Source organism: Hypomesus transpacificus, chromosome 2 (genome assembly GCF_021917145.1).
Source record: "Hypomesus transpacificus isolate Combined female chromosome 2, fHypTra1, whole genome shotgun sequence".
NCBI lineage: Eukaryota > Metazoa > Chordata > Actinopteri > Osmeriformes > Osmeridae > Hypomesus > Hypomesus transpacificus.
Genome location: NC_061061.1, coordinates 9,373,918 through 9,396,733, shown reverse-complemented (window position 1 = coordinate 9,396,733; position 22,816 = coordinate 9,373,918). Strand labels below are relative to the sequence as shown.

Here is a 22,816-nt window from a genome sequence, read left to right as displayed (position 1 = left end):
TTCAACAGCTGAGGTCAAAAGACAATATGAATATATGTTGCGAATATATATATACATACATATATACTGTATGTATACTGAAATACTTTAAAAACATGCTTACATTTGTTACACCCTGGTTCAATCATAGGGCCACCACATGCTGAGTTGTAGGCCAATCAAATTATGTTCATCAAATGTACAACAAATGGTCCGATGAGGCGTGACGGTCAGTAAATCAGTAGTGTCGGTGAGTGGATGACTGGTCAGTCTGTAATGAGAAAATGTTGGAAGGTGTCAAATCAAATCCATGGGCATCAGCCCAAGCCCCACATGAGGCTAACTGAGCTCTCCACCACTGAGAGTAGTGAGAGCTGGAGAGAGTGAGAGAGAGCCAGTCAAGGATGGCTTGATATGTCCTGCAGTTTCCCCAGGTGTGCCCTATCAGCAACCCTCCCTGCTCCCCCCACCAATCTGCTGCAACGAGCAGAGTAGAACAGGAAGCAGCAGGCTGCCGGGAGGGACGTCACACATTATATAATCATGTTTATCTCTGTTGTGCACGTGTGTGTGTGCGTGTGTGTGTGTGTGATCCAGGGAGGTCCCGGAATCCGAGGAGCACGAGGAGATCGCGGGGAGCAGGGCAACACGGTAACATACACAGTATACGCTCTCATTCACTCTCCAAGGGCTGGAGTCAGTTCTCAGGCTAGCATAGTGCAGTATCATGCACACGGGGACCACCCACGGCTGGGACTCACAGACACACAAAGGAGTTTCCAAAGAATTGCTCTGAAACAGTGGAACAAACGTGCAGATTCAACAGTATACTGCATATGCATGAAAGGGGTGAATTCAGTTTTTCTTGGAGTGGCTGTTCTGTGTTTTTTTTCTTCTTCTTCTTCACACTGAGCAAAGCTTTGCCATGTCATTATCTGGCTCTCTGCATCATATCCAGCTTCAGAGATTGTAGGCTCTGGAACAGTCAAATCATTCCATCTTGCTGTGGTTTATTTGTGCATTTCTGTGTTTTTTGAGGTTCTGCTTTTGTGGGAGTGTTCAGTTCTGTTAGTTTCAAAGGCTCAGGGTTATTTCTTCTCTCTCTCTGCATTTGTCTATGCTGACATCCCAGCTTCATGCATTCTAGCAAAGTTACAACAGATGTGCAGTGCCATAATAGGAGCTGGGGACTTTGCAGTGCAACATAAACCTGACCCTGGCTGGTATAATATAATTAAAGTTATACTGGCAATGGCTAAATCAATTTTCTAGAGCATAGGGCACTCTTAAATAAACTCTAAATGCTAATGACTGCCCCCAGAGCACAGACAATATGGTAGACTGGTTTGGACTTTGGATCAATATGTTATTTATTTGAGGCACCCTTATTTAAATGTGCTGAGCGTTAACATCTTAATATTTGTATGTGTGTGTGTGTGTGTGTGTTTTTCACAGGGACCCGCTGGTCCTTCAGGAGAGAGGGGTCCCCCAGGCCCTCAGGGCCCCCCCGGTCCTCAGGGGCCCAGTGGACTCTCAATACAAGGGCCTTCAGTAAGAAACACTACAGCACAGCACTGTCAAGTGAAACAAATAAACCCCATACAGTCACAAACGTCTCGCATAGACGTATCCCATATCCCCTTGAGTTTCACATGGTGTCTGTCAGTCCGTGTCTGGTCAGTCAGTGAGTTGTTCTCCTGGCTCGTGTCTCTTCCTCAGGGTGGTTCAGGGGAGAAGGGAGAGCAGGGAGAGACCGGTGCTCCTGGACATCAGGTAAAAACTGCGGTGTACATGCGCACACACACACACACACACACACACACACACACACACACACACACACACACACACACACACACACACACATGCACACACACTCGTTATTTCAGAGTGAACTGTCTCCAAAACAATACCGAAACCTCATTACCTCTCCTCAGTCAGAATCTCATCTCTACTTTCTGGCTGAAGATGATATATTGCAGAGTTTTTGGATTGTGGATATTTAACAGCCAGAGGCCTGGGAATTAAACAGCGCCTGGCAAAGAGAGAGGCGAGGCGTGGGGGAAGATGAGGCCTTGCACTTCACTGGCTTCTAGCAGGTGGTGCCATCCATGGTGCTGTTGCTAGGTGTCTGCTGTACTTACTGAGTTGCCCCCTGTCACTGGTGGTCTAATGGAATCACTCAGATGAGCAAAAACATTTTTGGAGTTACAACATCATTAATGACCTGACCTGCTTGGGAGGTGGGAGATGGTGTGGAGTTAGTGTGTTTTTGTGGGAACTCTGGGAGGAGAGAGAGAGAGAGAGAGAGAGAGAGAGAGAGAGAGAGAGAGAGAGAGAGAGAGAGAGAGAGAGAGAGAGAGAGAGAGAGAGAGAGAGGTGCAGTGGTGGTTGCCAGTGTTCTGTTAGCAGCTTGGTGCAGGGTTTGGTCAGTGCCTGTTATTGTTCCATTGAAGAAGAAGAATCATGTATTGGTCTTTACATCATGACATGCGTGCAGGGAGAGGCAACAAGGAGAAACACACACACATGCAGACTGAGAAGGAGTGAGAGGGATGCTAGAAACACCAGAAGGGAAAAAAATACAGTTTATCTTTTATTCTGCCATTCTTTGGCTTTTACTTGTATTATATGCTACAACTTCCCGAGCTTAATGATGCATTCCTTATGTTATACTCATGGTCTCAAATTCACTTGTGTCTTTCTTTGTTTGTTCCACATTGTTGTCCGAACGTAGTTCGACCCCACAACACTGTGTATACTTGCTGGGCCAAAGCCCAGAGACAAGAACTTGTTTAGGTTCTCTGTCCTAAAACAGAGTGAACCCACTGGCTAGCTGGACCACCAGCTATTCCTCCAGTCCAGCCTCACTCAGGCACATACCATGAATAAAACACTACAGTCGCACCTCTGCCTACACAACTGTGATACAAAGCATTAAGGTATTTTGTCAGGAACAGGGAATACAGATGGGTGAGGAATATTGCGCCCTCAAGGCCTTTCTGTAATCTACAGCGGCTGCAGAGAATATCATACGTTTGGAACATCCATTACAGGGTTCCATTTGTCTTTCTCTCTCTCTCTCATCCACTTCCTCTCCCTGCAGTGCTCCAGTCTGCAGTAAATACAATATAATCCTGTCATGAACATTCCCCTCTCTCAGTTTCAAATTGACATTGAAAAATGCATGTGCAGCCACTTCAATGAATAACAGCGTGTGTGTGTCTTTTTCTTGGGGTTTTAAAGTTGTTTGTGTGTGTATGTGTGTGTGTGTGAGTGGGAAGCATTGTGTCATTATGGTGTCAGTTATTGTCCATTGTGTGTGTGTGTGTGTGTGTTTGACTGTGTGGCACACAAGGGCGTTTGATTTAAACCTGGTTACCTCCCTGATCTCTCCCCGATACATTGAGCATCTCTGCTTAGTCCTTGTCCTCCAGTCTTCCGGGCTGATTTATCAGGGATGACTGTGGCAGTTTGTCCGATGCCGGGCAGAGTAACCAGGGCTAATGTCATGATACAGAAACACTCAATCTGGAGGGGCCCATGTCTCTCCCACACACAAAACCATATTTTAGACACTGTGTGTGTTTGTGTGTGTGTGTGTGAGAGAGAGAGAGAGAGAGAGAGAGAGAGAGAGAGAGAGAGAGAGAGAGAGAGAGAGAGAGAGAGAGAGAGAGAGAGAGAGAGACAGAGAGAGAGACAGAGAGAGTCTGTGTGTGTGCTTGGTCGACAGGGTAGTTATCATTACCAGCGTCTTGAAGACAAGGTGCTAGGACTACCTGGCCCTATATAACACCACAGCATTCATCACGCCTGGCTTATCCCATCCCATACATTACACCCTCGCTTTTACTACCTTGCTTTACGAGGCTGTCTAGTAAGGTTGCAGCAAAATGATGAATCCTACCCAGCACCCCATCTACAGTAATAAGTATGTATAAAATGGAGGCCGGCTGCTGGTGTGGGACTGTTACACATTCACAGATGAATGGAGTAGAGAAAGTTGTGAATGTTGTGAATCAAGGATGTTATTAGAATAAATGTAATCCTACTCTGTCTCCTTGAATCAGTAGCTTTCCAGTATTGGTGAAACAGGGGGACGAGGACACTGAAAATTATAATTTATTGTTAATCTGGCTCTGTGTCAGAGGCAACTCAGGTTGGTTTTATAAACCTCCTAAGTCACACCTCCTTCTTTCAAAAACCTGGAAATGTCTTCTCTGAAATGTCACAGCATCAATCATCCCTTTCAGAATTCTTCTTAAAACTTCCAAAGTATCATTTCTTGTGAAGCTACTACTGAGGCACAACCTGTTTGTCAAAATGCTACCAATGAAAGGAAGTAATGTGAAAATAAAACAACCTAAACATACTTTTCCTTTTGAAGTTTAGTAGGTCCTGCAGCTGTGCGGACACAGTATGGACTGTTGTAGGCAGTGCAAACTGTTAGGGACAGACTGTGTCTTCATCCTGTGGAGGTGCACCTTTAACAGATGCAGCAGGTTGTTATTTGTCTGCAGGTCCATTATCCTAGACATTTCTTCCACTGTGCAGAGGGAGTCAGAGTTAGGAGTCAGCCTAGCCCAAAAAACCTTGCTACTGTATGTTCTATACTGTGCTATCAGATCTGGCACTGAATGTTATCTTGGCACAATGTATTACTTTGCACGTACTGTACACCTGTACATCCAGAATATGGCGGTAGTTATAATACTGAAACCCAGCGCTAGATACTTGCTGGGTTGATTGGTTACAGTTGGTTGCTGATGAGTTGAGGAGTCGCTCCTTTACTGACTGGTAGGCCTCTAAACTTCAGACCAAGATGCATGACTTTGTTGCTTGGTTCACTCTCCTTACATGACCGTACGTCCTTTCACGACAGATCACTGATGCCTTCTCTAACTTCACTATCATTCAGAATGCACTAACTAATGCTTTCATATAAAACATGTCTAGGGTGTTCCGGGGTCTACAGGTTCCCCTGGTCGAGACGGCCCAACAGGACAGAGGGTAAGATGATATATAATTACTGGCATTCAAATATGATTGCAGAATGCTTGAATTATTTATGATGTTGTTTTTTCCTGCAAAACAGTACAGATTGCTCTGCAACCTGCTCTGATGCTCTGAGAACAAGCCCCAACGTGCTTCCTTTCAAACTGCTATATGAGCCTGTCATTATGTTTCCTTCCTCCTCAAGTACGACCATGTAGACAAACAACCAGCGCTGTCCAGAGCTTTGAATCAGAGAGGTTAAAAGTGAATCCCACCAATTGATCCCTGTTTGCAACTAGGCTTAATGATGTGACCATATGCCTTTCACTGTCTCAGGGTCTCAATCACAGACTACTTTATTATTGCTGAAGTACTTGGACAGATATGGAAAGATACACAGAAATGGGATTTCCAGTCTGTCATTCCACATGGTTGAGTCATCAAGCAAAGGTCAGAGGCTTTCCTTGGCCTGGAGAAAAATAAAAGGCCCTTATCTTCACAAACTTCCTCAGTGTTAATATCCAGTACTCTTTGGTATCCAACCAGTTATCTGCAGTTGTATCTTTTGAAGATACAAACTACAGTGCGCGCATGTCTGATTGTGATGACTAAAAATAGATGGATTAACAGAGGTCTTAAATCACTGTGTTGTTTTACAAGAAATTGATGGGTTTATTAGTGCTATAGTATGCCATAAAATAAACAAATTATGATGATTGTGAGATAGATAATAGAAGTTTCAAAACCCTGTGTCACTTTACAACTGATGTATGCATAGATTAGTGCCAGAATATTCCATTCACAATGATGTTGATATTAGCAAGCTGCCAGTCGTGCTGGAGGATCAGACTGTTACTGCTCACATCTGTGTAATAAAACTCTAAACAGGGACAGAGTTTTTAATAGTGCCAAATCACACCGTCTACTCATGGTTACGTTTCAGAGTCATTTGGATGGTGGGAAAGCTAAAAATCAGAGCTAGGTCTTGTCGTGTTAATAAAATAACAAAACAAAAAAACATCAGAAGATCCATTTTTCTTTTAATGAACTTTTCATTCCAACTTTCAACCTCAGAAACTTACCTAGGACCTTAACCTGCAGAGAAAAGTACACCATGGTTAACAGGTGGTCTGTTGGTGTGTTAGCATGAAGCCTCCTGTTGATGACAGATCCCAGTTTTGTGCGAGGGTGAAGCATCCAGTCTCCAGGGACCTAAAGCCAGCTCCCAGGCCCAGATCTGGGCTCGGTTTATTATTTTTTTTTGGGGGGGGGGGGGCGTGCTGTGTGTTGTCCCTCCCTGGCTCTGAGGTTAGTCTTGAAGTCGCAGTACTAAACCATTGGAAGAAGAAAAGCTCACAAATAAGGATTTGTGTTGGTTAGGTGACTTTGGCAGAGTTCTTTCCCTAATAAGCTTGTTTTGAAGTAACATACTGTATATTCGTTGGATCTTGGTGCAGCTGTAAGTCATTTGGATGTTGTAATGCCAGTCAGCTTGTGTTGTGTAGCCAGCTGTTGAATGGTGTGGCGTTGAGAGCATGCTCAGTATGTGATGATGCTGACTGAAGCCAGCGCTAAGAGGTCAGCCAGAGGAATACAAACCTTGCCAAACACTGTCACAAATCTAGGAAAGTCGGGCTTCACGAGCAGCTGTCATGTAAACAAACTCGGACGCTCACCGGACTCTCACTAACGCCGTTCTCCCACCCTCTGCCTTCGAGCTGCCGAGCTTCACACCTCCTTTTCATTCTGTACCAACTCTGCATCAAAATATAATTGACGATTTGGGAAACCCCTGCTATGTTCCTGGTCCCAAAGGTTAAAAGCACTGTGATGTCTCACCCAGAAATAACATCCACTCCTCCTCCTTCTCTCCCCAGGGTCTGACAGGGAAGGATGGGCCACAGGGACAGCAGGGCCCTCCTGGACCTTTAGTAAGTGCTGCCCCCCCCCCCCGCCTCCACCACCATGCAAGCCCTTATTCCTCTCTCTTCTATTATAAAAACAAATGACAAGCCCATTTTACCCTCAATTGGACCATTTTAACTTAATACTTGGAATTAGGACAATATGTTGTGTCTACATTGTAGGTGCTATGTGTGTATGTGTTGAATACAGATGATCACTGGCCCTCTCCCCCTCTATCACAGGGATCCCCAGGGGCCCCGGGAGTACCGGGGCCCAATGGACCAGCAGGGTCAATAGGAGACCAGGGGCCACCAGTAAGTATCCCGCCTTTGAATGGAAGATACCTAGGGGGCCGATTGCTTCATGTTAATCTGTGCAATGAGACCAATGGATCTGGCCAATTGTGAGCTAAAGAAAACACACTTGGCTTTCAAATAATTTCGAGTCACTGATCTGTGTAATTGACCCAGTTCTGCACCTCGCCCTTGTGAGTTGCCTGGCACCTGTCGATGTTTCATAATGTGCTGCATGTTTGAGATGAGCTCTCACACATATAGGCGACTGGCCTTGCTTCTCTGTGTATGAGGGGCTTGGTCATCAGGGTCTTAAAAATAAGTCCTAAAGAAGTCACTACACCCGTGGGACCAAGCCAGGTCTGAATGATGAAACCTCCTTGCACTTTCTTTTCTCATATTCCTCTGACATGTCAGTGACAGAGTGAGAGACACCAGAGGGAGAGTGCTGTAGAGGCTGGAGGTAGTTTGTAGTCAGAGAGGGAAGGCATGGTGATCTCACCCCTGGACCCCTCTCCTCCTATCTGTGTCCAGTCCTGGCACATCATATAGAACACATGCTCAATACACACACACACGCACACACACAAATGTTTGGTCAAAGACAGCAATCCATGAGTCCATGTTTCCCCTCTGAAAGCCCTGTGGTTAGGTCCAACAGTTTTTATGATATCAGCATAGCAAAACGGCCACAGTATTTATTTGGAGACTCTTTCCTGCTTTCCCATAGTGTTTGCTCAGATATGCGTCCATTTTACTTTATGTGCTTGGCAATATTGGACAGAGCTCGATCCAGCAGGTCATAAACTCACAACAGTCTCTGTGTGTCTCTGAAGGCACTGACGACATTGCCGAAACACTTGTGCTCTTATCTTACAGCTGTTGATTCAGAGAAACTAGCACTTTTGAATAATACAAAAGGAGGACCGTGAATCCTTCTCATACCCGATCCAAACCCTGTGTTTATTCTCGTTTCAGGGCACTGCTGGTACCAAAGGAGATAAGGGAGAACGAGTAAGTTTTCCGACCATTTTTCCAACCGGAGTAAATATTCCAGCTGAGTGTAACAATACTCAAAACTTCAGCCAGCGTCTCATTGTAGTTTTGTTTTTTAACTGGCTGCGGATTTGCGGAGGCCCTCTCGAACGATAACAGACTGTCGCAGAGTAGATGAATCAGCAGCCAGCAGGCTGTTCATGCACTGCCAAGCTCCTCTCACAGCCCCTCGCTGTGCTTTATAGCTGTTAATGCAGCCTCCTCGAAAGCTAGTAAATTAACCCAGCCATTCAGGTACACCGTGTGATTTTCCCAGCTATACATGGTGGTAGATGTTAAATTCCTTTGACAGAACCTCTTAACTTGACTGCTATTCGACTCTTTGATTGCCGGCTGCTGCACAGTATTCTCACTGCGAGGGTGCTAAAGGTGGAGGATCTCGCTATTAAACGCCTACACAGGCTAGGCTTGTGCGTGTGACGGACAAATAGGGTGCGCGCGTGTGCCTGTGAGAGACCACTCAAGTGGAACAGCAGTGTCATTCCCATGATGTTTGTTTTGAAGGGTGACATGCAGTCACAAGCTGCTGTCCGCTCCATCGCCCGCCAAGTGTGTGAGCAGCTGATTCAAAGTGAGTTCCCCACTTGTGTGTGGGTGTATGTGGATGCATGCTTACAACTCGACATCAAAACATTGTAAAAACTATTTGAAGAAAAAATTGGACAACATCATTGTCATTTCATGTTTTTTAAGGTCGCAGGCTCGCAGCACAATACACCGTAACATAACAGAGTGGACGTACAGTAACTGCTCTCCATCCTCCAGGCCACCTGTCGCGGTACAACTCTGTCCTGAACCAGATCCCCAGCCAGGCAGTGTCGGTGCGGACGGTGGTGGGTCCTCCAGGGGAGCCGGGCCGGAGAGGCTTACCAGGACCCCAGGGAGAGCAGGGCCCTGCAGGCAGACCGGGCTTCCCCGGAAGCAACGGGCAGAACGGCCGGGCAGGGGAGCGAGGTATGGGTTTAGAGGGTACTGTGTGTGTGTGTCTGTTTGAAGTGTCTAACCATACTGTACTATGAGCCAGCCATGTACTATGTGCCAGAGTAATTTTACTTAAAAGAAACACAAAACTGAAAACCTCCACAGAAATCCTTAATACACTTAAACTTTAATACTTTTTGAGAGCCATAATAACAGTCTGAGTGTAGTAGGCAGTAAATAGGGCTCAGGCCGAGAGAGTTTGTTTCTAGAACAGTCTGATGGTCCACACATCACCACCTAAACACACAAACATGTCAGATGGGTGTCAAACCCAAACCGCAACCACAGCTAGTCTGACTCAGCCAGGCAGGGTTTGGATGTGTGTGTGTCTGTGTGTGTGTAAAGAGTACACAGTACTGAAACAGATTTTAATCCTGTCTGTGTGTGTGCCTGTGTGTGTGTGTGTGTGTTTGTGTGCCTGTGTATGCATGATTTAGGTTAAGGGTTTTACATCTCTGGTTCAGAATGTCTGACACTCTGAAAACAGAGTAGAAATGTATTTTGTGTGTGTGTGTGTGTTTTTGTGTGTGTACAGAGCATGCTGGAAAGGATTTTTGGGGAGGGCTGTATGCAAAGATGGGCACAATTTATGATACATGTATTTAAAATACATATAAAAAATACAAAATAGGATTTTGTGATTTGTATTTCAAAGGGTTGATGAAAATGGCCACCCTCCTATTCAAACTGATTTCCCTCTGACCAGAATCTGGTCGGGCCAATCAAAACATATAGGGCCCTATCTTGCACCCAGCGCAATTGACTTAGTCAACGACGCAAGTGTCATTCCTAGTTTGCACTCGACGCAAAGCCGAATTTTCCCTCTACAGACGCACGTCGAAATGACTTTGCGCTCCCGTGGGCGGTTCAGCGAAAAAGGAGGCGTGTTCTGGCGCAAATGTTCCTTGGTGCTATCTTGCAGTTTCCGAAAAACAATTCCGCTACTGACCAGGAAAAACGTGGTTTAAAGTCAATGGCGCATTATTGAGATGCTATTTTAAGGGTGCAAGCTTGGTCTGTGCCCACTGTTGGCGAGGCCAGGGTCTTCTATCTGCGAAGCTACGTTAGATTGTTTTGATTTATGGCATGTTACATTTCTTCAATGATTATAAAAAGATTTTCATAAGAAATTTCTATGTATGTGAACTTGATTTGTAACAACTGTGGCAATTTTCTCCCATGACTGTTTAACCAAAGCTAATTTGGTTAGGTTTCTTCTCCCATGCCCATCAGACTCAGAATTTGGTTTATTCGCCATGTAGCCTATGTTACAAAAATACGCAATTTACTGTGGCAGGAAGGTGCAAACAATAAGCATATACGGGTATAAATTAAGTACAAAAGTACATTAGTTAAACTAATTCTAGGAACTAAACAATTAAAAAATATAACAATCAAAAGAATGTAATATATGTAAAAATAATAATAATAATTTGATTGAGCAGCATGAGTGGGGAACTTGGTGCAATGAGAAAACTGCTCTGCCTTTCCCATACAATGTCACTTCTCTATCTTTTACGGCCCTGACGAGAATGTCGGTCTCCTCGGCTGTGAACCGCTGGCGTGCGCCTGGCAAATCCGCCGTTATAATAGCAATTTGCCATGGAACAAGCGTTGCTCTTAAAGGGAATGCGAGATTATGCTCTGATTGGTTTATTGCACGTTACGCCCAAACCCCACCCATTAGTAACTACTTCAGACCAACCCTTTTTAGATTTGCGCCAGGCGCAAAGTCATTTATCCTGCCGGCAAAATAACAACCAAGCTGAAGTCACGCCCACAAAGTTACTTGCCCTTTGCATTTAGATACTTGCGTTTCAGATCGTCAAAATAGGAGGGTTAATCTGATAATGGACGGGTTTAATACAATGCCTGTACAGAGGAGCACCTTCATAAACAACCAAGAAGATGTCTTGTTTCTCTGATTGGTTGTATCTGTCCAGTTCTGTCTAATTGCATCCAGAAGCATTTTGGTTTGCCGTTGATAACGCCCCTTGGAAATCAAAATGAACTGAGATGTTCCATCCTTTTTGAATGGGTCTGGATAATATGAATAGGAGGAAACAAGACAAGCGGACAACACAGCCATCTGGTTTGTGCCTCGCCAGGTTTGGTGGTATGAAAGCTAATTGTTTGTTCTGTGCATGTGTCAAGGTCTTTCAGGAGAGAAGGGAGAGAAGGGGACCCCAGGAGTGGGAATGCAAGGCCCCCGAGGGCCCCCAGGACCCCCGGGTAAGGACCTACACATGGCCACGAGCCTGGACATGAAATAGATAGCCTGAGCAAGTGTCTGGTTGACTGACTGTCTGTCTGGCTCAAACAAACACTGTTTTTATTGTTTGTAAATAAAAAATGTTTTATTTAGGGTGGGGTTCTTAAATATTTCACATTGCTCTATGCAAGTACTAGCATAGATTTTACTTAGTGCAGCTCAGATAAAAAGTCAACAGTGGACAATGTTTTAGATTGCTGTTAAATCGATACCCAATGCTCACAAACTGTCTGGAACTTCTTAAGCAACTTTTCTAAAACAGTAAGATTGTGGCTTCTGGAAGAGTTTTGGTCTTTCAGTAGAACAAATAATAACTCCAGCCCCAGAAGATCCACAAGTTACTGGCAATTGAAAACGTTGAAAAAAGATTGGTTTCATATTTTTGGTGACCACTAGAATGACTGCACTTTGGTAACAGAGATCCCAACTGTAGTTATGTATTTCTGTATTTCTTTAGTTCTCTATTCTGGGAGGTGTGGAAAGAGAGTGTATGGTGCTGTAGAAACTAGACTAACAACCAGTAAATCATGGGAAAACAGATTTAAATGATGAGCACAGAACCTCAGTGGTCAGTTGAAAGCACACAGCGACCATGGGAAAGATCCCTTTCAGATGGGAGATGGGGGGTTTGGCTTGATTGTGTCTCCTCCCTATCAGGGCTCCCTGGTGAGGGCAGGACAGGCAGCCAGGGCCCTCCTGGCCGGCCTGGTAACCAGGGAACCTCCGGGCGACCCGGCACCCCTGGCTCCACCGGTCCTGCGGGAGCTGCAGGGTACTGCGACCAGAACGCCTGTCTGGGTTACAACGTAGGAGGTAAGGAATTGTACATTCAACTGAAACGTCTTTACAGACAGCCTACTAAACAGACATCTGGCACCAGTTACCCTTACTAAAAGGATGTTCACAATAAATTGAATATTTTTTAATGAGAATTCCCATAGACATGTTGACTTCTGTCCGGGACTGGCACTTTAAACATATAGTAGGGACACTGTATCGGGAATGATATAAGGAATAACCTGGCAACCCATTAAACCCTCGAATCGCTCTGTCCACTATAATCATTCTACACCGCTTCAATTATGGAATAATTGTACAAGTGGCACAAAATAGAATTCAGGGTTGAGCTCTAAGATGATACAGGTCGAGCTACTGTTCGAAAACAGGTCGTTCGTAACACCTCTCTCCACAGCAAAAGAAGAGGAAAACTGCATTTGTAATTGAATTGTTACTCATAGGGACAAAATGACTGGACAATGATGCTCTAATGTTTTTACTCTCTAAAACAATTCAAATTGTCTGGCCCAGCCCTGACTTTTCATCCAGTAAAACATCTATTCGTAGATGGTCCTAGTAGGATTGAATTGGTCATTGTATTTACAGCATGTCTGTACAATGTTCTAGCCATCTGAGGGTAATGGTGAAGCTTGTGTTCTTGTGAGAACTTTATGGGGAACTCTTGGGCTCTTGGGCACCATTGGGCTTTAACAGGGCTGACCTTGTGTCTGGTCATTTCTTCTAGACTGTAAAATGTCTGACAGACCTTTGACAAGGCATCCTCACAGAAAAAAAAAAAATCTCACAAGACCTGATACTGAACATCTTTATTGGCAATTTATTTAATTAAGAAAAATAAATTGTCAATACAATCTAAGGACATATTGTCCTAACCGGATTGTTATGCTCAGTTTGGGCTTGGCAGTGCATGAACAGCCTGCTGTATTGAATAACAGAATCTTACATTCTGAAATAGTAACAGAAAGTTCTTTCTGTCTGGCCAAGGGTTGCATGTTAAATGTATGAATTATTTGTGCACTAATAAATGTGAAATGTTTTTCTTTGTTTCTTTCTATCAACCCCAATCTTCCTCCTCCACCCTGGCCCTGACTAAAGGCCAGCAGGAGTATGAGAATGACTACTGAGGACCATTCTCCACACTCCAGCTACTCCTTCCAACCTTCCCACCACCACCACATGCACATACCCCTTCTTCCCCTTAACCCAGACCAGTCATGCTAACTGGTAGCAGCTCTGTGGTGTAGCTCCTTGTGTGTGTGTTTGCGTACTTGGCCTCCTCCCTAACCCCCAGTCCTTCAACGCCATGATGACCCAGCGCCTGTGTTTCCTATCCCTCATGACCCCCTTTCTCTGTGCGCCGTGGCTGCCTTGTGAATCTGGCAGACATGAATCCCACTAACTCTCCGCTGTTGCTTGGCCCCCTTTCCACACACACAAACACACACACACACACACACTGCTGTGCCTTCTATTCTCCCCTGGCTATTGCCTGCTGTGGGTTTTATTCTCCACTGGCTAACCAACTCACACTAACCAGCCATCTACCCTCCACTAATTTACCCATGTCAATCGGTGGTGGTGGTGGTTAAGGTAGTTATAGTTATCACTATTCCAAACTGATCCCAATGTTCCCTTAGTCCAACAATTGCCTCATGGCTCCTACCAAGGCTATAACCCTGCTGGTGCTTATAATGAGGAAGAGGAGGATGAGGAGGAGGAGGGGGAGGAAGAGGCGCAGGATCCGTACAGAGGGTACAGAGGCTACCCCCCTCAGTACTATCAGCCCAACTACCCCGGCCCCCGCCACCCTGGCCCCGCCCACTCAGGCCCCTTCAACCCAAACCCCTCCCACTCCGAGGACACAGAGCTGAGGTCGCCGGGGATGAGACGGTTCTCCCGGGATGTGATTGGACGGAGCAGTGTTCCAGCCAAGACCGAAGGGGAGGAGCCAGTAAACTGACAACCCTCTCACCCGCCTAAAACTCACCTGTTACATCTGCAACAGGATGAACCAAAACCCACTTCCCACCCAGTGTGGAACGTGTGGTGTAGTCCAGTTGTCGAGAAACATCCCTATTTCGGTGTTCCAGTGATCAAGTCCACCTGGTTAGATGCTGTATGCAGCCCAGTGTTTCTCTCGACCTCTGTATGTTAGGACTGCTAAAGGGGGAATCTGAAAGTGCCTGATTTATGCAAATAGTGCTGGGTAAGGGTGTAAGGGAGGGGGGATGTGTTCATGAAATGACTGATCTTTTTGTGACGTTGCATGCAGCCTTTGAGCCAGGTTTGACAGTGTAACTAGATTGTGTAACATTTAGTAGTTTAGTTATTAGCTAGCAAATATCATTTTTTAATTTGGGGTCATGATTTGATAACACTTGTACAGGTTTTTTTCCACAACAGTAGGTATAATTTCAGTCTCTATGCTTGTTGACTGTCCTTGGTCCTTGTTAGTTGTCTTCTCTTGTCAAGGCAACTTACACTATTTGTAAAGTATCTTTTGTTTGAGTGAAATGACTTTCAATCGTGTCTTCTACCCATGTAATGTACAATATGTCAAAGCAGATGTTTTTCATCCCACTCAAGACAAATGTAATATTAGGATGTCATATTTAGCTATGAGTCCATTCAAAAAAACATTATCACAACATCTAGTAATATCCTTTCTGTGGATTCGAGGAGGTCGTGGAACGAACTGGACAAACGTGTTTTGTCTTCCCATGTGTTGTTGTTGATTATGCAACGTGTGGCCTGGTCACTGTGGAGTTGTCGTCGAAACGTTAGGCCTGTGGTCTAACACCTGCTGAGACTAACTCACAGCATGGGGTACAGGTGACTGTGGAATGTCTCACCGCCAATCCTGGGAAACCAGGAACTTATTTATTTCAACTTTTATGATCTGTTTTTATATCCAATAAAACTGTAATACAACAGTTATTTGCTGCACTGTATTTCTATGGTAAGAGCAGCTTTTATACTGCAACGCTATGTTGGGCATGACTTGACAACATCTTCCTGTAGAGAGAGGGCCCAGTGGGTAAATGGTCAGGGTAGATTTCCACAATTGTTTTATGCAGGCCGGCTGACTTCACAAGCCTGCGCTTGCATTACACAGGTCCCACAGAGGCATCTGAAATCAATTAAGGTCGAATGGCGGTTGTATTAAGACAAAGATCAGACTTCTGAAAAGACTGCAGAAATGCTATTTGGCAAACAGCAAGGGACAAAGACTCTTTTCTGTTTAATATTCTTCGGCTCGTGTCAGAATGAGGCAGGCAAACCGCACGGGCGCACTGCTGCCGGGCATCTCAGACGATCGGGATTTCACCACAGAATTATTTTTGACATGTCATCATTTATTCAAAAAAGAAAAGAAAACTAAACAATAGGCAATAAACGGGTGGGTTTCACTGGTATGGAATCGACACAATACAACGTAACAACATGTAAATCAAAACATTGCTTCACTTGTTTATTTGCTAGCGTGCATGTCGACTTTGTGTAATATCAAAACAATGGTACTGTAGGGCAATGATGCCAGAGCTACAGCGGGAACTACATGAACCAGAGGTCTCTGATAAGATGACATCACTTCATCCTGTAGTCTTTAGGCCTAAGGAGACAACAGAAAACAGACACATAGTAAACACTTTACAACTATTTAAGTAGAACTACTTTATAGTATATTCCATAAGCATATGTATGTATGTGTGTGTAAGTAATAAGGAATGGGCTCCATATCGAACACCCAGTGTGTAGTTCCCCGTGAATGTTAACTAGCTTGGTAATAGGGGCTGGGGTTAGCTTGCCCTTGAATACCACACCACCTCTCCTGAGAGCTCGGACATAAACACACCAACTGATTGTTTCTGAAGATTAGGCCAGTAAACAATGAAAACACCTCGTTTATCATCATAGAAACGTTCTGACAGGACAATATACTGATCCCTGATTGAAAGGAAAGGGGGGGGGGGGGGACTCAACAAGGCATCTTGTAGCAGACAGAGAATCGGAGTTTGGAGATAATGAAAAGAAAGGGGAAAAAAAGAGAGGAGAAAATGACTCAAAGGGTTGTTCCGGCAGGGCGTGGAGCAGTAATTAACTTTGGCGGCACAACATTTTTATATTTTAAAAGTCCCTTGGGTTGAGAAGGCTTAAAACACTGCTAAGGCAGAGACAATTAAATCAAATTGAAACTTGGAAACTTTTCTGGATCCTTCTGAGCTTATTCCTGCTTGCCTAACAGTAGGGCAAACTTAAAAGGTCCAGTTAAGCTGTGGCTGTCATCGCATATGAAGTGTTCACATTAGGCCTATTACTATGCCGGAATACAAAATGTTGAGAGATGTGACCATTTCATCTCCCCCTCCGATTTTTCTTTCACTATTAGGTGAAGATTTCATATATTTTCAACAGCCAATTTGACTGGGACAGTGGTCGAACCTCATTAGGTTTTGTCCGGTTCCTTTTGTTTTCCTCTATATGCATTGGACAGAAATCCTGGTTTTCTTCCTAGAACTTCCTTCTCCAAAATGTTTTTAACTACGGCAAGGATAAAGGACAAAATGAGTCATGGACTTCTTCACCCCTGCCACCTTCAGTCGGTGACTACTGTCTTATGACAGTTGTGGGTGGCCTCCATCGCCCCCACCTGTCCGCTGCTGGCCAGTGCAGGCCCCTGACGGAGGCAGGCAGGTGTGAGGAGGTGAGCAGCAGACTGATTAGAAGGATGACCCATTTCCACCGCCTCTTCCTGCAACACATCGATCACCCCCTGACATCGCAGCAAGCTCCTCACCCCCTTGCCACCTCTGTCACCATGCCAACAGCCTAGCTCTTTAATCTATACTCCACAAAGGACATCTGGAGAAAATGATTACCTACCTACCTACCCCCCCCCCCCCCCCCCTCAATATCACCTCAGCGACAGGTCAAGTTAAAAATAAGTTGGGTTTGTGACAGGGATAACACAGCCAATCTCTGTTGACGTTTTATCAGAAAAGGGGAATTTTTAAGAAGCTTTGACTACTTTACAGTACCAGTGTCTGGCTTGATTTCTTAGCTTCCGCTGAAGGTTGTAGGGAGGAAAGGGGAGGGTGTCGGGGCAGTAGGCTGTGGAGAGACCTGGCGTGGGCGCTGTGTACAGACAGGGCAGGACCGGCCATCCCTCACAGTGATGGAGGCTGGCAGTGCCACGTCTGGCCTGGGCACCATGCCCTCCCTGCCACACACCGACTCTCCAGAGAAGTAATGGCAGCCTTTCAATACATTATACTGCTAGGGCTCATGCACTGATCGGCCTCCCGCTCTAGCAGGAAACAGTAGCTTCTCTAAACCAAGTTAATGCTGACGTTCATGCTGATTCATTCCTACTAAGACTTATGTTTTCTATTTTTAACTTGGCAGTTTTGCTGGCAGAACGAGACTGAGACGATGTTCTTGTGCCTATACGTCTGCAGTCACGGGGCACTTGAGTCAATGACGGCCAATGCATTCCGTTAAGAAAGGATGAGATTGTTATTTTACCGAGCACTTGAATTTCTGCCAATACTGGATCAATACACTGACATGTATTGTGGCCAATTATTCGCCCTTTCCTAGTTAAAATCTCCAATTTTGCAAAATGTTGTAAAATGTGATGCTTTGTCTCCAAATGACTATAAAGTGGCACCTGAACATAATGCATATTAACGCACCACACATCCGTGCCTACCTGGGCTTGAACATTTTATGATGTAAAATGTCATGTTCATGCCTGGCGCTTGATATGCTCGTCCTTCAATGATGCCGTAAATGGATCCAGGACACTGTTTCTTCTGTTCATGGTTTAAGGTTGTTTACAGCAAACCCACTGAGAGAAGGTATCAGCTGGAGACAGTGTGTGTGTGTGTGCATGCGAAGGGCTTAGGGCCCACATCGAACATGTAGTTCCCATAAATGTTAACTAGCTCTGTTATACAGCTTAAAGTGTCATCAAAAGGTTCAACGAGACTGCGGTATCGTCTGCGCTCCCGTCGGCACACACTCATAATTTACACCCACATGTCTGCAACCGCTCCACGGGATTGGGTTTCTGTTCTGCCGTCGTCACATTTGCTTCCGATACAATTCTGTCTGGTTCTCGGAGGGGGAGGTGAGACGTCTGGACCTGACCAAACATTCCCTCTTTATTCACATGGGCGAAAATCCCAAGGAGGGTGGACACACACTCACACAATCCTCAGGAAAATAGGATTTGTCCCCCTTGATATATCACTGGAAACATATCTAAGTAATTTCGATATTAATAATTGCCGTGAAGGCACTTGTGCTGATTATAGACACATCATTTTGCTTTTTTAAGTTTAATGTAGACAGCACAACTTTTGATGTGAAAATGTAATTGTGCCCCCAAAAGTTGATATCTGATTTTCTCCACTGTTTCCTCAAACTAACTGACACAAATGCAGAACGATTGGTCTTCAACAGCTTTGTGTGAGCTTTTCTGATACTAAAATCATCAGCCTTTTGCCCATTTCTCACATCAATTTGGAGGGCGGGCAGTTCCAAAAAGATAAACAGCATAAGCTGGAGCAGCTTCCCAACAGAGAGGGGGGGGGGGGTCCTGAACCAGACGCATTAAAAGGAGCATAGTATAAACAATAAAGTAGCACAATGTGTGCCTATATGGTTTGGTTGGCCCAAAGAACAATTTTTAATATATTTGCTGTATCACAACCGATCTCAAAGCACTTTGGCTGTCAAATTGTGTTTCCAGCCACCACTGGAATTGTGTTTTCCAGCCGCCTCTACTGAAGCATTGAGAAGTTTTCAAGATAGACATCCTTTCATAAATTGAGCATTCTGGCTAGCTCCACACATGACTCCAGCTAATTAACTACCTCAGATTGCCAAAGGATCAGAGGATTAGCCATCGGTAATATACTGTAGGTCCCAGTGCAGCAGCTAGTTTAGAGGTCAGGCCTCCTTAATTATTAACTTTTTATTTTATTTCACAAATTATAAATGACCCTCCACAGACAAAGCGATGAAGTCATTAGCAGGGTGACAAGGCTGCAGGAAGGGGCATTAAAAAGCAGGGTGCCGAGCACCTTAACTGAGGATATGCTAGGATAATCTTGATGAATGGGATTTTAATAACTGTTACAACTCATGCCAAGAAACAGATTAGACGTGAAGCCAGCTAGCTTGCCACGACTTCAGCATTTCAGAGAATGACAGCTCTAATGAACTCCTTGCTGCTATCAGTATATCAACAACTCGCCTACGGACATCGAGCGACAGCTACTTTAGAATTACATTTGGTTCCTGGTGTCTGATTTGACATATCATTTATTTCTCCCGAGAAACTCTTTCCATTGTTTAGGCCCCTGCTGAATTGGTTGGCAATGGCCAGGCAGCTAACATTCACTGCATATTTAGCAAGCTAAATTAGCTAGATGAAATAGTAAGCTGTGTAAAATCCCAGATTTTTCACATCCCTGGGTGAAACATCATTTCTTCAACCAGGAGGAGGGTCCTAAATTTTGCCAATGCAGTCCTATTATGTTTGGAGGAAATCGTTTGGCCGGCTAGAAGAGTCAGTGACCAACGCCTGTGTTTTCACGAGTCTTTGTGTTTTGCATGTCAGCGAATGAGCCTGTGTGTGTGATTACGCATGCGCGTGTGACAGCAAAGCGTGTATGAGAAGGTGTGTGTGTGTGTTTCGGAGGCTACGTACGGTGTCCAGAGCCTGGGGAAGGCGTCAATCTCCTCCTGGCTGTACTCGTTGAGTTTGCGTGGGATCTGTCTGGGCTGAGGGAGCTCCTCTGTCAGGTTGGCCAGGATGTCCTCTGGGAGCTCCTACAGGGGAGGGGAGAGGTCGGAGGATGAATAGGGCGGGAGGGGAGTGGTTAGAGGAGGAGCAGGGGAGGGGTTAGAGGAGGAGAGGGGGTTAGAGCAGGGGAGGGGACAGAGGAGAGTTTAGAGGTAAGGACAGGGGAGAGAAGGAGCATGGGAAGGGTTAGAAGATGAACAGGGAGGGATTAGAAGATTTAAGATTGGGGTTAGAGGGGGAGCAGGGGAGAGGAGGAACAGAGGAGAGATTAGAGAAGGGGAGGGAAGAGCAGGGGAGGCCAGGTGGAGTAAAGAGGAGCACAGGCGGAGTTAAACCAGGTAGGGGTAGGATATGTTACAGAGTCTTACATCTTCTGAGAAGAGGTGCAGTCGCTGCATCATGGTTCGTCTGGCCAAGTTTTTAGGGAGCATTCCATAGACAGCCAGCTTTACTATCTGGAAAAAGACCCAAAGAGTGATTACTCTTCCCACATTTTACAAAATACCAATTTATTCTGGCCTCTGCCACAAAACAAAGAATTAAAATTGCCATTCAATGCAATAATGCCAGATAAGAAAAAAACCAAAGTGTGCAAATGTCTCATTCACTCCTGGGACATTTCTTGCCATCTTTCCCCAGTTTGAATCCTTCATATGTATATAATAAACACCACCCCTGATGGCTTAATCAAGGCTGTGCCTATAATTTCTGATCTGCTGCCTTGGTGATGGATGAATGCTGTCTAGGGGAATAATCACTCACCATGATACCAAGGGGTGAGTGTCTGTGAGTGGTCAAAAGCAGGGAGGGGGCTCACCCCCAATGTGATAATTACCCACAATTACCCCTGATAGACTCCTACCCTGCTGGAATAACTCAGCCAGGGGATGGGCATCCATCTCATTAATGGAGGCTAATGTGCCAGAGAACCAGAGAGAGAGAGAGAGAGAGGAAGACAGAGACAGAGACAGAGAGAGAGGAAGAGAGAGAGAGAGACAGAGAGAGAGAGAGAGAGAGAGAGAGAGAGAGAGAGAGAGAGAGAGAGAGAGAGACAGAGAGAGAGAGAGAGAGAGAGAGAGAGAGAGAGAGAGAGAGGAAGAGAGAGAGAGAATGGAATGGAGATTAAGAAGGGGGGTGGCCAGGTCAATAGGTACGTAAAAGATAGGGTTGGGAAACAAGGGCCATGCTCTGGGCTGTAACAGTATGGGATGTAACAGAGTGTATAGCTTTGCTGAGATCCAGCAGGCACAATTAGATCTACATACCGCTTTGGGATCTTTCAAATGGAGCTGGGTGGCTGTGACTTGTTTGAATCCACCAGGATACCTTTGAGGGGCAGAGGAGAACACAACCGCTTGAATCACATCAAACACTAATCCAGACAAATGTATTGTGGCTACACCTTATAAACTGTAAGTCAATTTATTGCCTTGTGATCGTATATACACTAATTCACAGGTTTGACAGAGATTTTCATTAACAGTTTCTATGTCGCAGTTCTATGGAATAACAGATTACAGTTTCAAGAGGAAGTCAAACATGCTTGCAAGAGGACCTGAGATTAAGTGGTAAATCATGGTCAAAACAACATTGACAAGCAGCATAGTAACAGCTGCTAGACACGGGCATATTGAACTGGGCCACAACACAGTCTATGTTCAGAGAAGAAACACGTAGTCTATGTTCAGAGAAGAAACAACACAGTAAACATTACCCAGAGTGAGACGAGTAGACTTTCTGTTCCCACTTGTTCCCAGAGAAGGCTATATGTCTAGTGTTCATAACTACCACATGGTCCCCACAGTCACCTGGAGAAGAAACACACACAGTTGAGAGAAAGGCTTACAAAGTATACACCTTGTATCCTCCAAGTCCCTTTCCAGTCTCTCCAAAAGCCAAATTACAGGTAGGTAGAAGACATGCTTTAAAACGGTATGGAATAAATATCCGATACAGAGACAAAACACTTCTCAACACAAATAAAGACCAATTCTTTTTGGATACCCTTTAACCACAGTATGATATCAAATAAGAGGACAGAAAAGCTGTTCTAATGCTGGTAGTGCCTCTGATCTTTTATCACCACCATGTGGTCATTTTTATAGTTACATTACAAACGGGAACTGACTCCATAACATAGCTCCATAACGCTTGTGAAGGGCAATGTTTATACATTACTAAAGTATGTAGTTGTTTTAGATAATTATAATATGAATGGCAATTTGGGACTCACTTAGTGCGTGGTAAATCGGCTTATGTTTGCCCTTCAGCCTGATTGCACACATGGTTGCAATCTTCCCCGGAGGCTGCATCCTGGCGTCGATCAGGTACCACGACCGTGCAAAAGTAGCCCATTGCTGAGTAAAGGTGTAAAACCAATCAGACACAGCACACAACACACAACACAATAATATTAAATCATCTTAAAGGTGCTAAGCCTGCTCTACACTGTAGTAGTCCGCAATTACAAAGACCATATCACTCAGACTGACAACATAATCCTATCAACTAATTTAGCTAGAAAATGAAACAGCGACATATAAACTCCTAAACGGTTTCACATAATGCATACAGTATTACCTGGGCAGATTTGGTAAAACTCGACATTTCTGGTTATAGCTCCACCGGGCACATCCTTACAATTTGACCCCCAGCATGTCAGTCAGTGCACTGTTTTAATGGAGTCGAAACTTGAACTACATTAAACTTTCGTTCCTGTAA

The 22,816-nt window shown here is 44.8% G+C and overlaps 2 protein-coding genes across 3 annotated transcripts in view; one reads left to right on the top strand and one right to left on the bottom strand.

Moving 5' to 3' along the window:
- The window catches only part of col14a1a (collagen, type XIV, alpha 1a), a 65,869-nt gene extending 50,169 nt beyond the window's left edge, over positions 1-15,700 (top strand). The window contains exons 37-48 of one of the 2 annotated variants that reach the window (XM_047032862.1): positions 577-630; positions 1,435-1,530; positions 1,699-1,752; positions 4,936-4,989; positions 6,852-6,905; positions 7,122-7,193; positions 8,151-8,186; positions 8,733-8,799; positions 8,994-9,182; positions 11,364-11,441; positions 12,139-12,294; positions 13,917-15,700. In XM_047032862.1, the coding sequence (XP_046888818.1) occupies positions 577-630; positions 1,435-1,530; positions 1,699-1,752; positions 4,936-4,989; positions 6,852-6,905; positions 7,122-7,193; positions 8,151-8,186; positions 8,733-8,799; positions 8,994-9,182; positions 11,364-11,441; positions 12,139-12,294; positions 13,917-14,239 (1,233 nt within the window). In that variant the 3' untranslated portion in view covers positions 14,240-15,700. Of the gene's footprint in view, positions 1-576; positions 631-1,434; positions 1,531-1,698; positions 1,753-4,935; positions 4,990-6,851; positions 6,906-7,121; positions 7,194-8,150; positions 8,187-8,732; positions 8,800-8,993; positions 9,183-11,363; positions 11,442-12,138; positions 12,295-13,374 lie in introns of both variants that reach the window. The other variant, XM_047032868.1, reaches the window with a different exon arrangement.
- A 26-nt stretch (positions 15,701-15,726) lies between these two features.
- mrpl13 (mitochondrial ribosomal protein L13) lies at positions 15,727-22,788 on the bottom strand. The gene is made up of 7 exons (XM_047032881.1): positions 22,676-22,788; positions 22,329-22,452; positions 21,810-21,903; positions 21,361-21,421; positions 20,464-20,550; positions 20,000-20,121; positions 15,727-15,892 (listed from the first exon to the last, which is right to left on the bottom strand). The coding sequence occupies exons 1-7, from the start codon at positions 22,700-22,702 to the stop codon at positions 15,868-15,870; spliced, it is 540 nt and encodes a 179-aa protein (XP_046888837.1). The 5' UTR covers positions 22,703-22,788; the 3' UTR covers positions 15,727-15,867.
- Between the last annotated feature and the right edge of the window lie 28 nt (positions 22,789-22,816).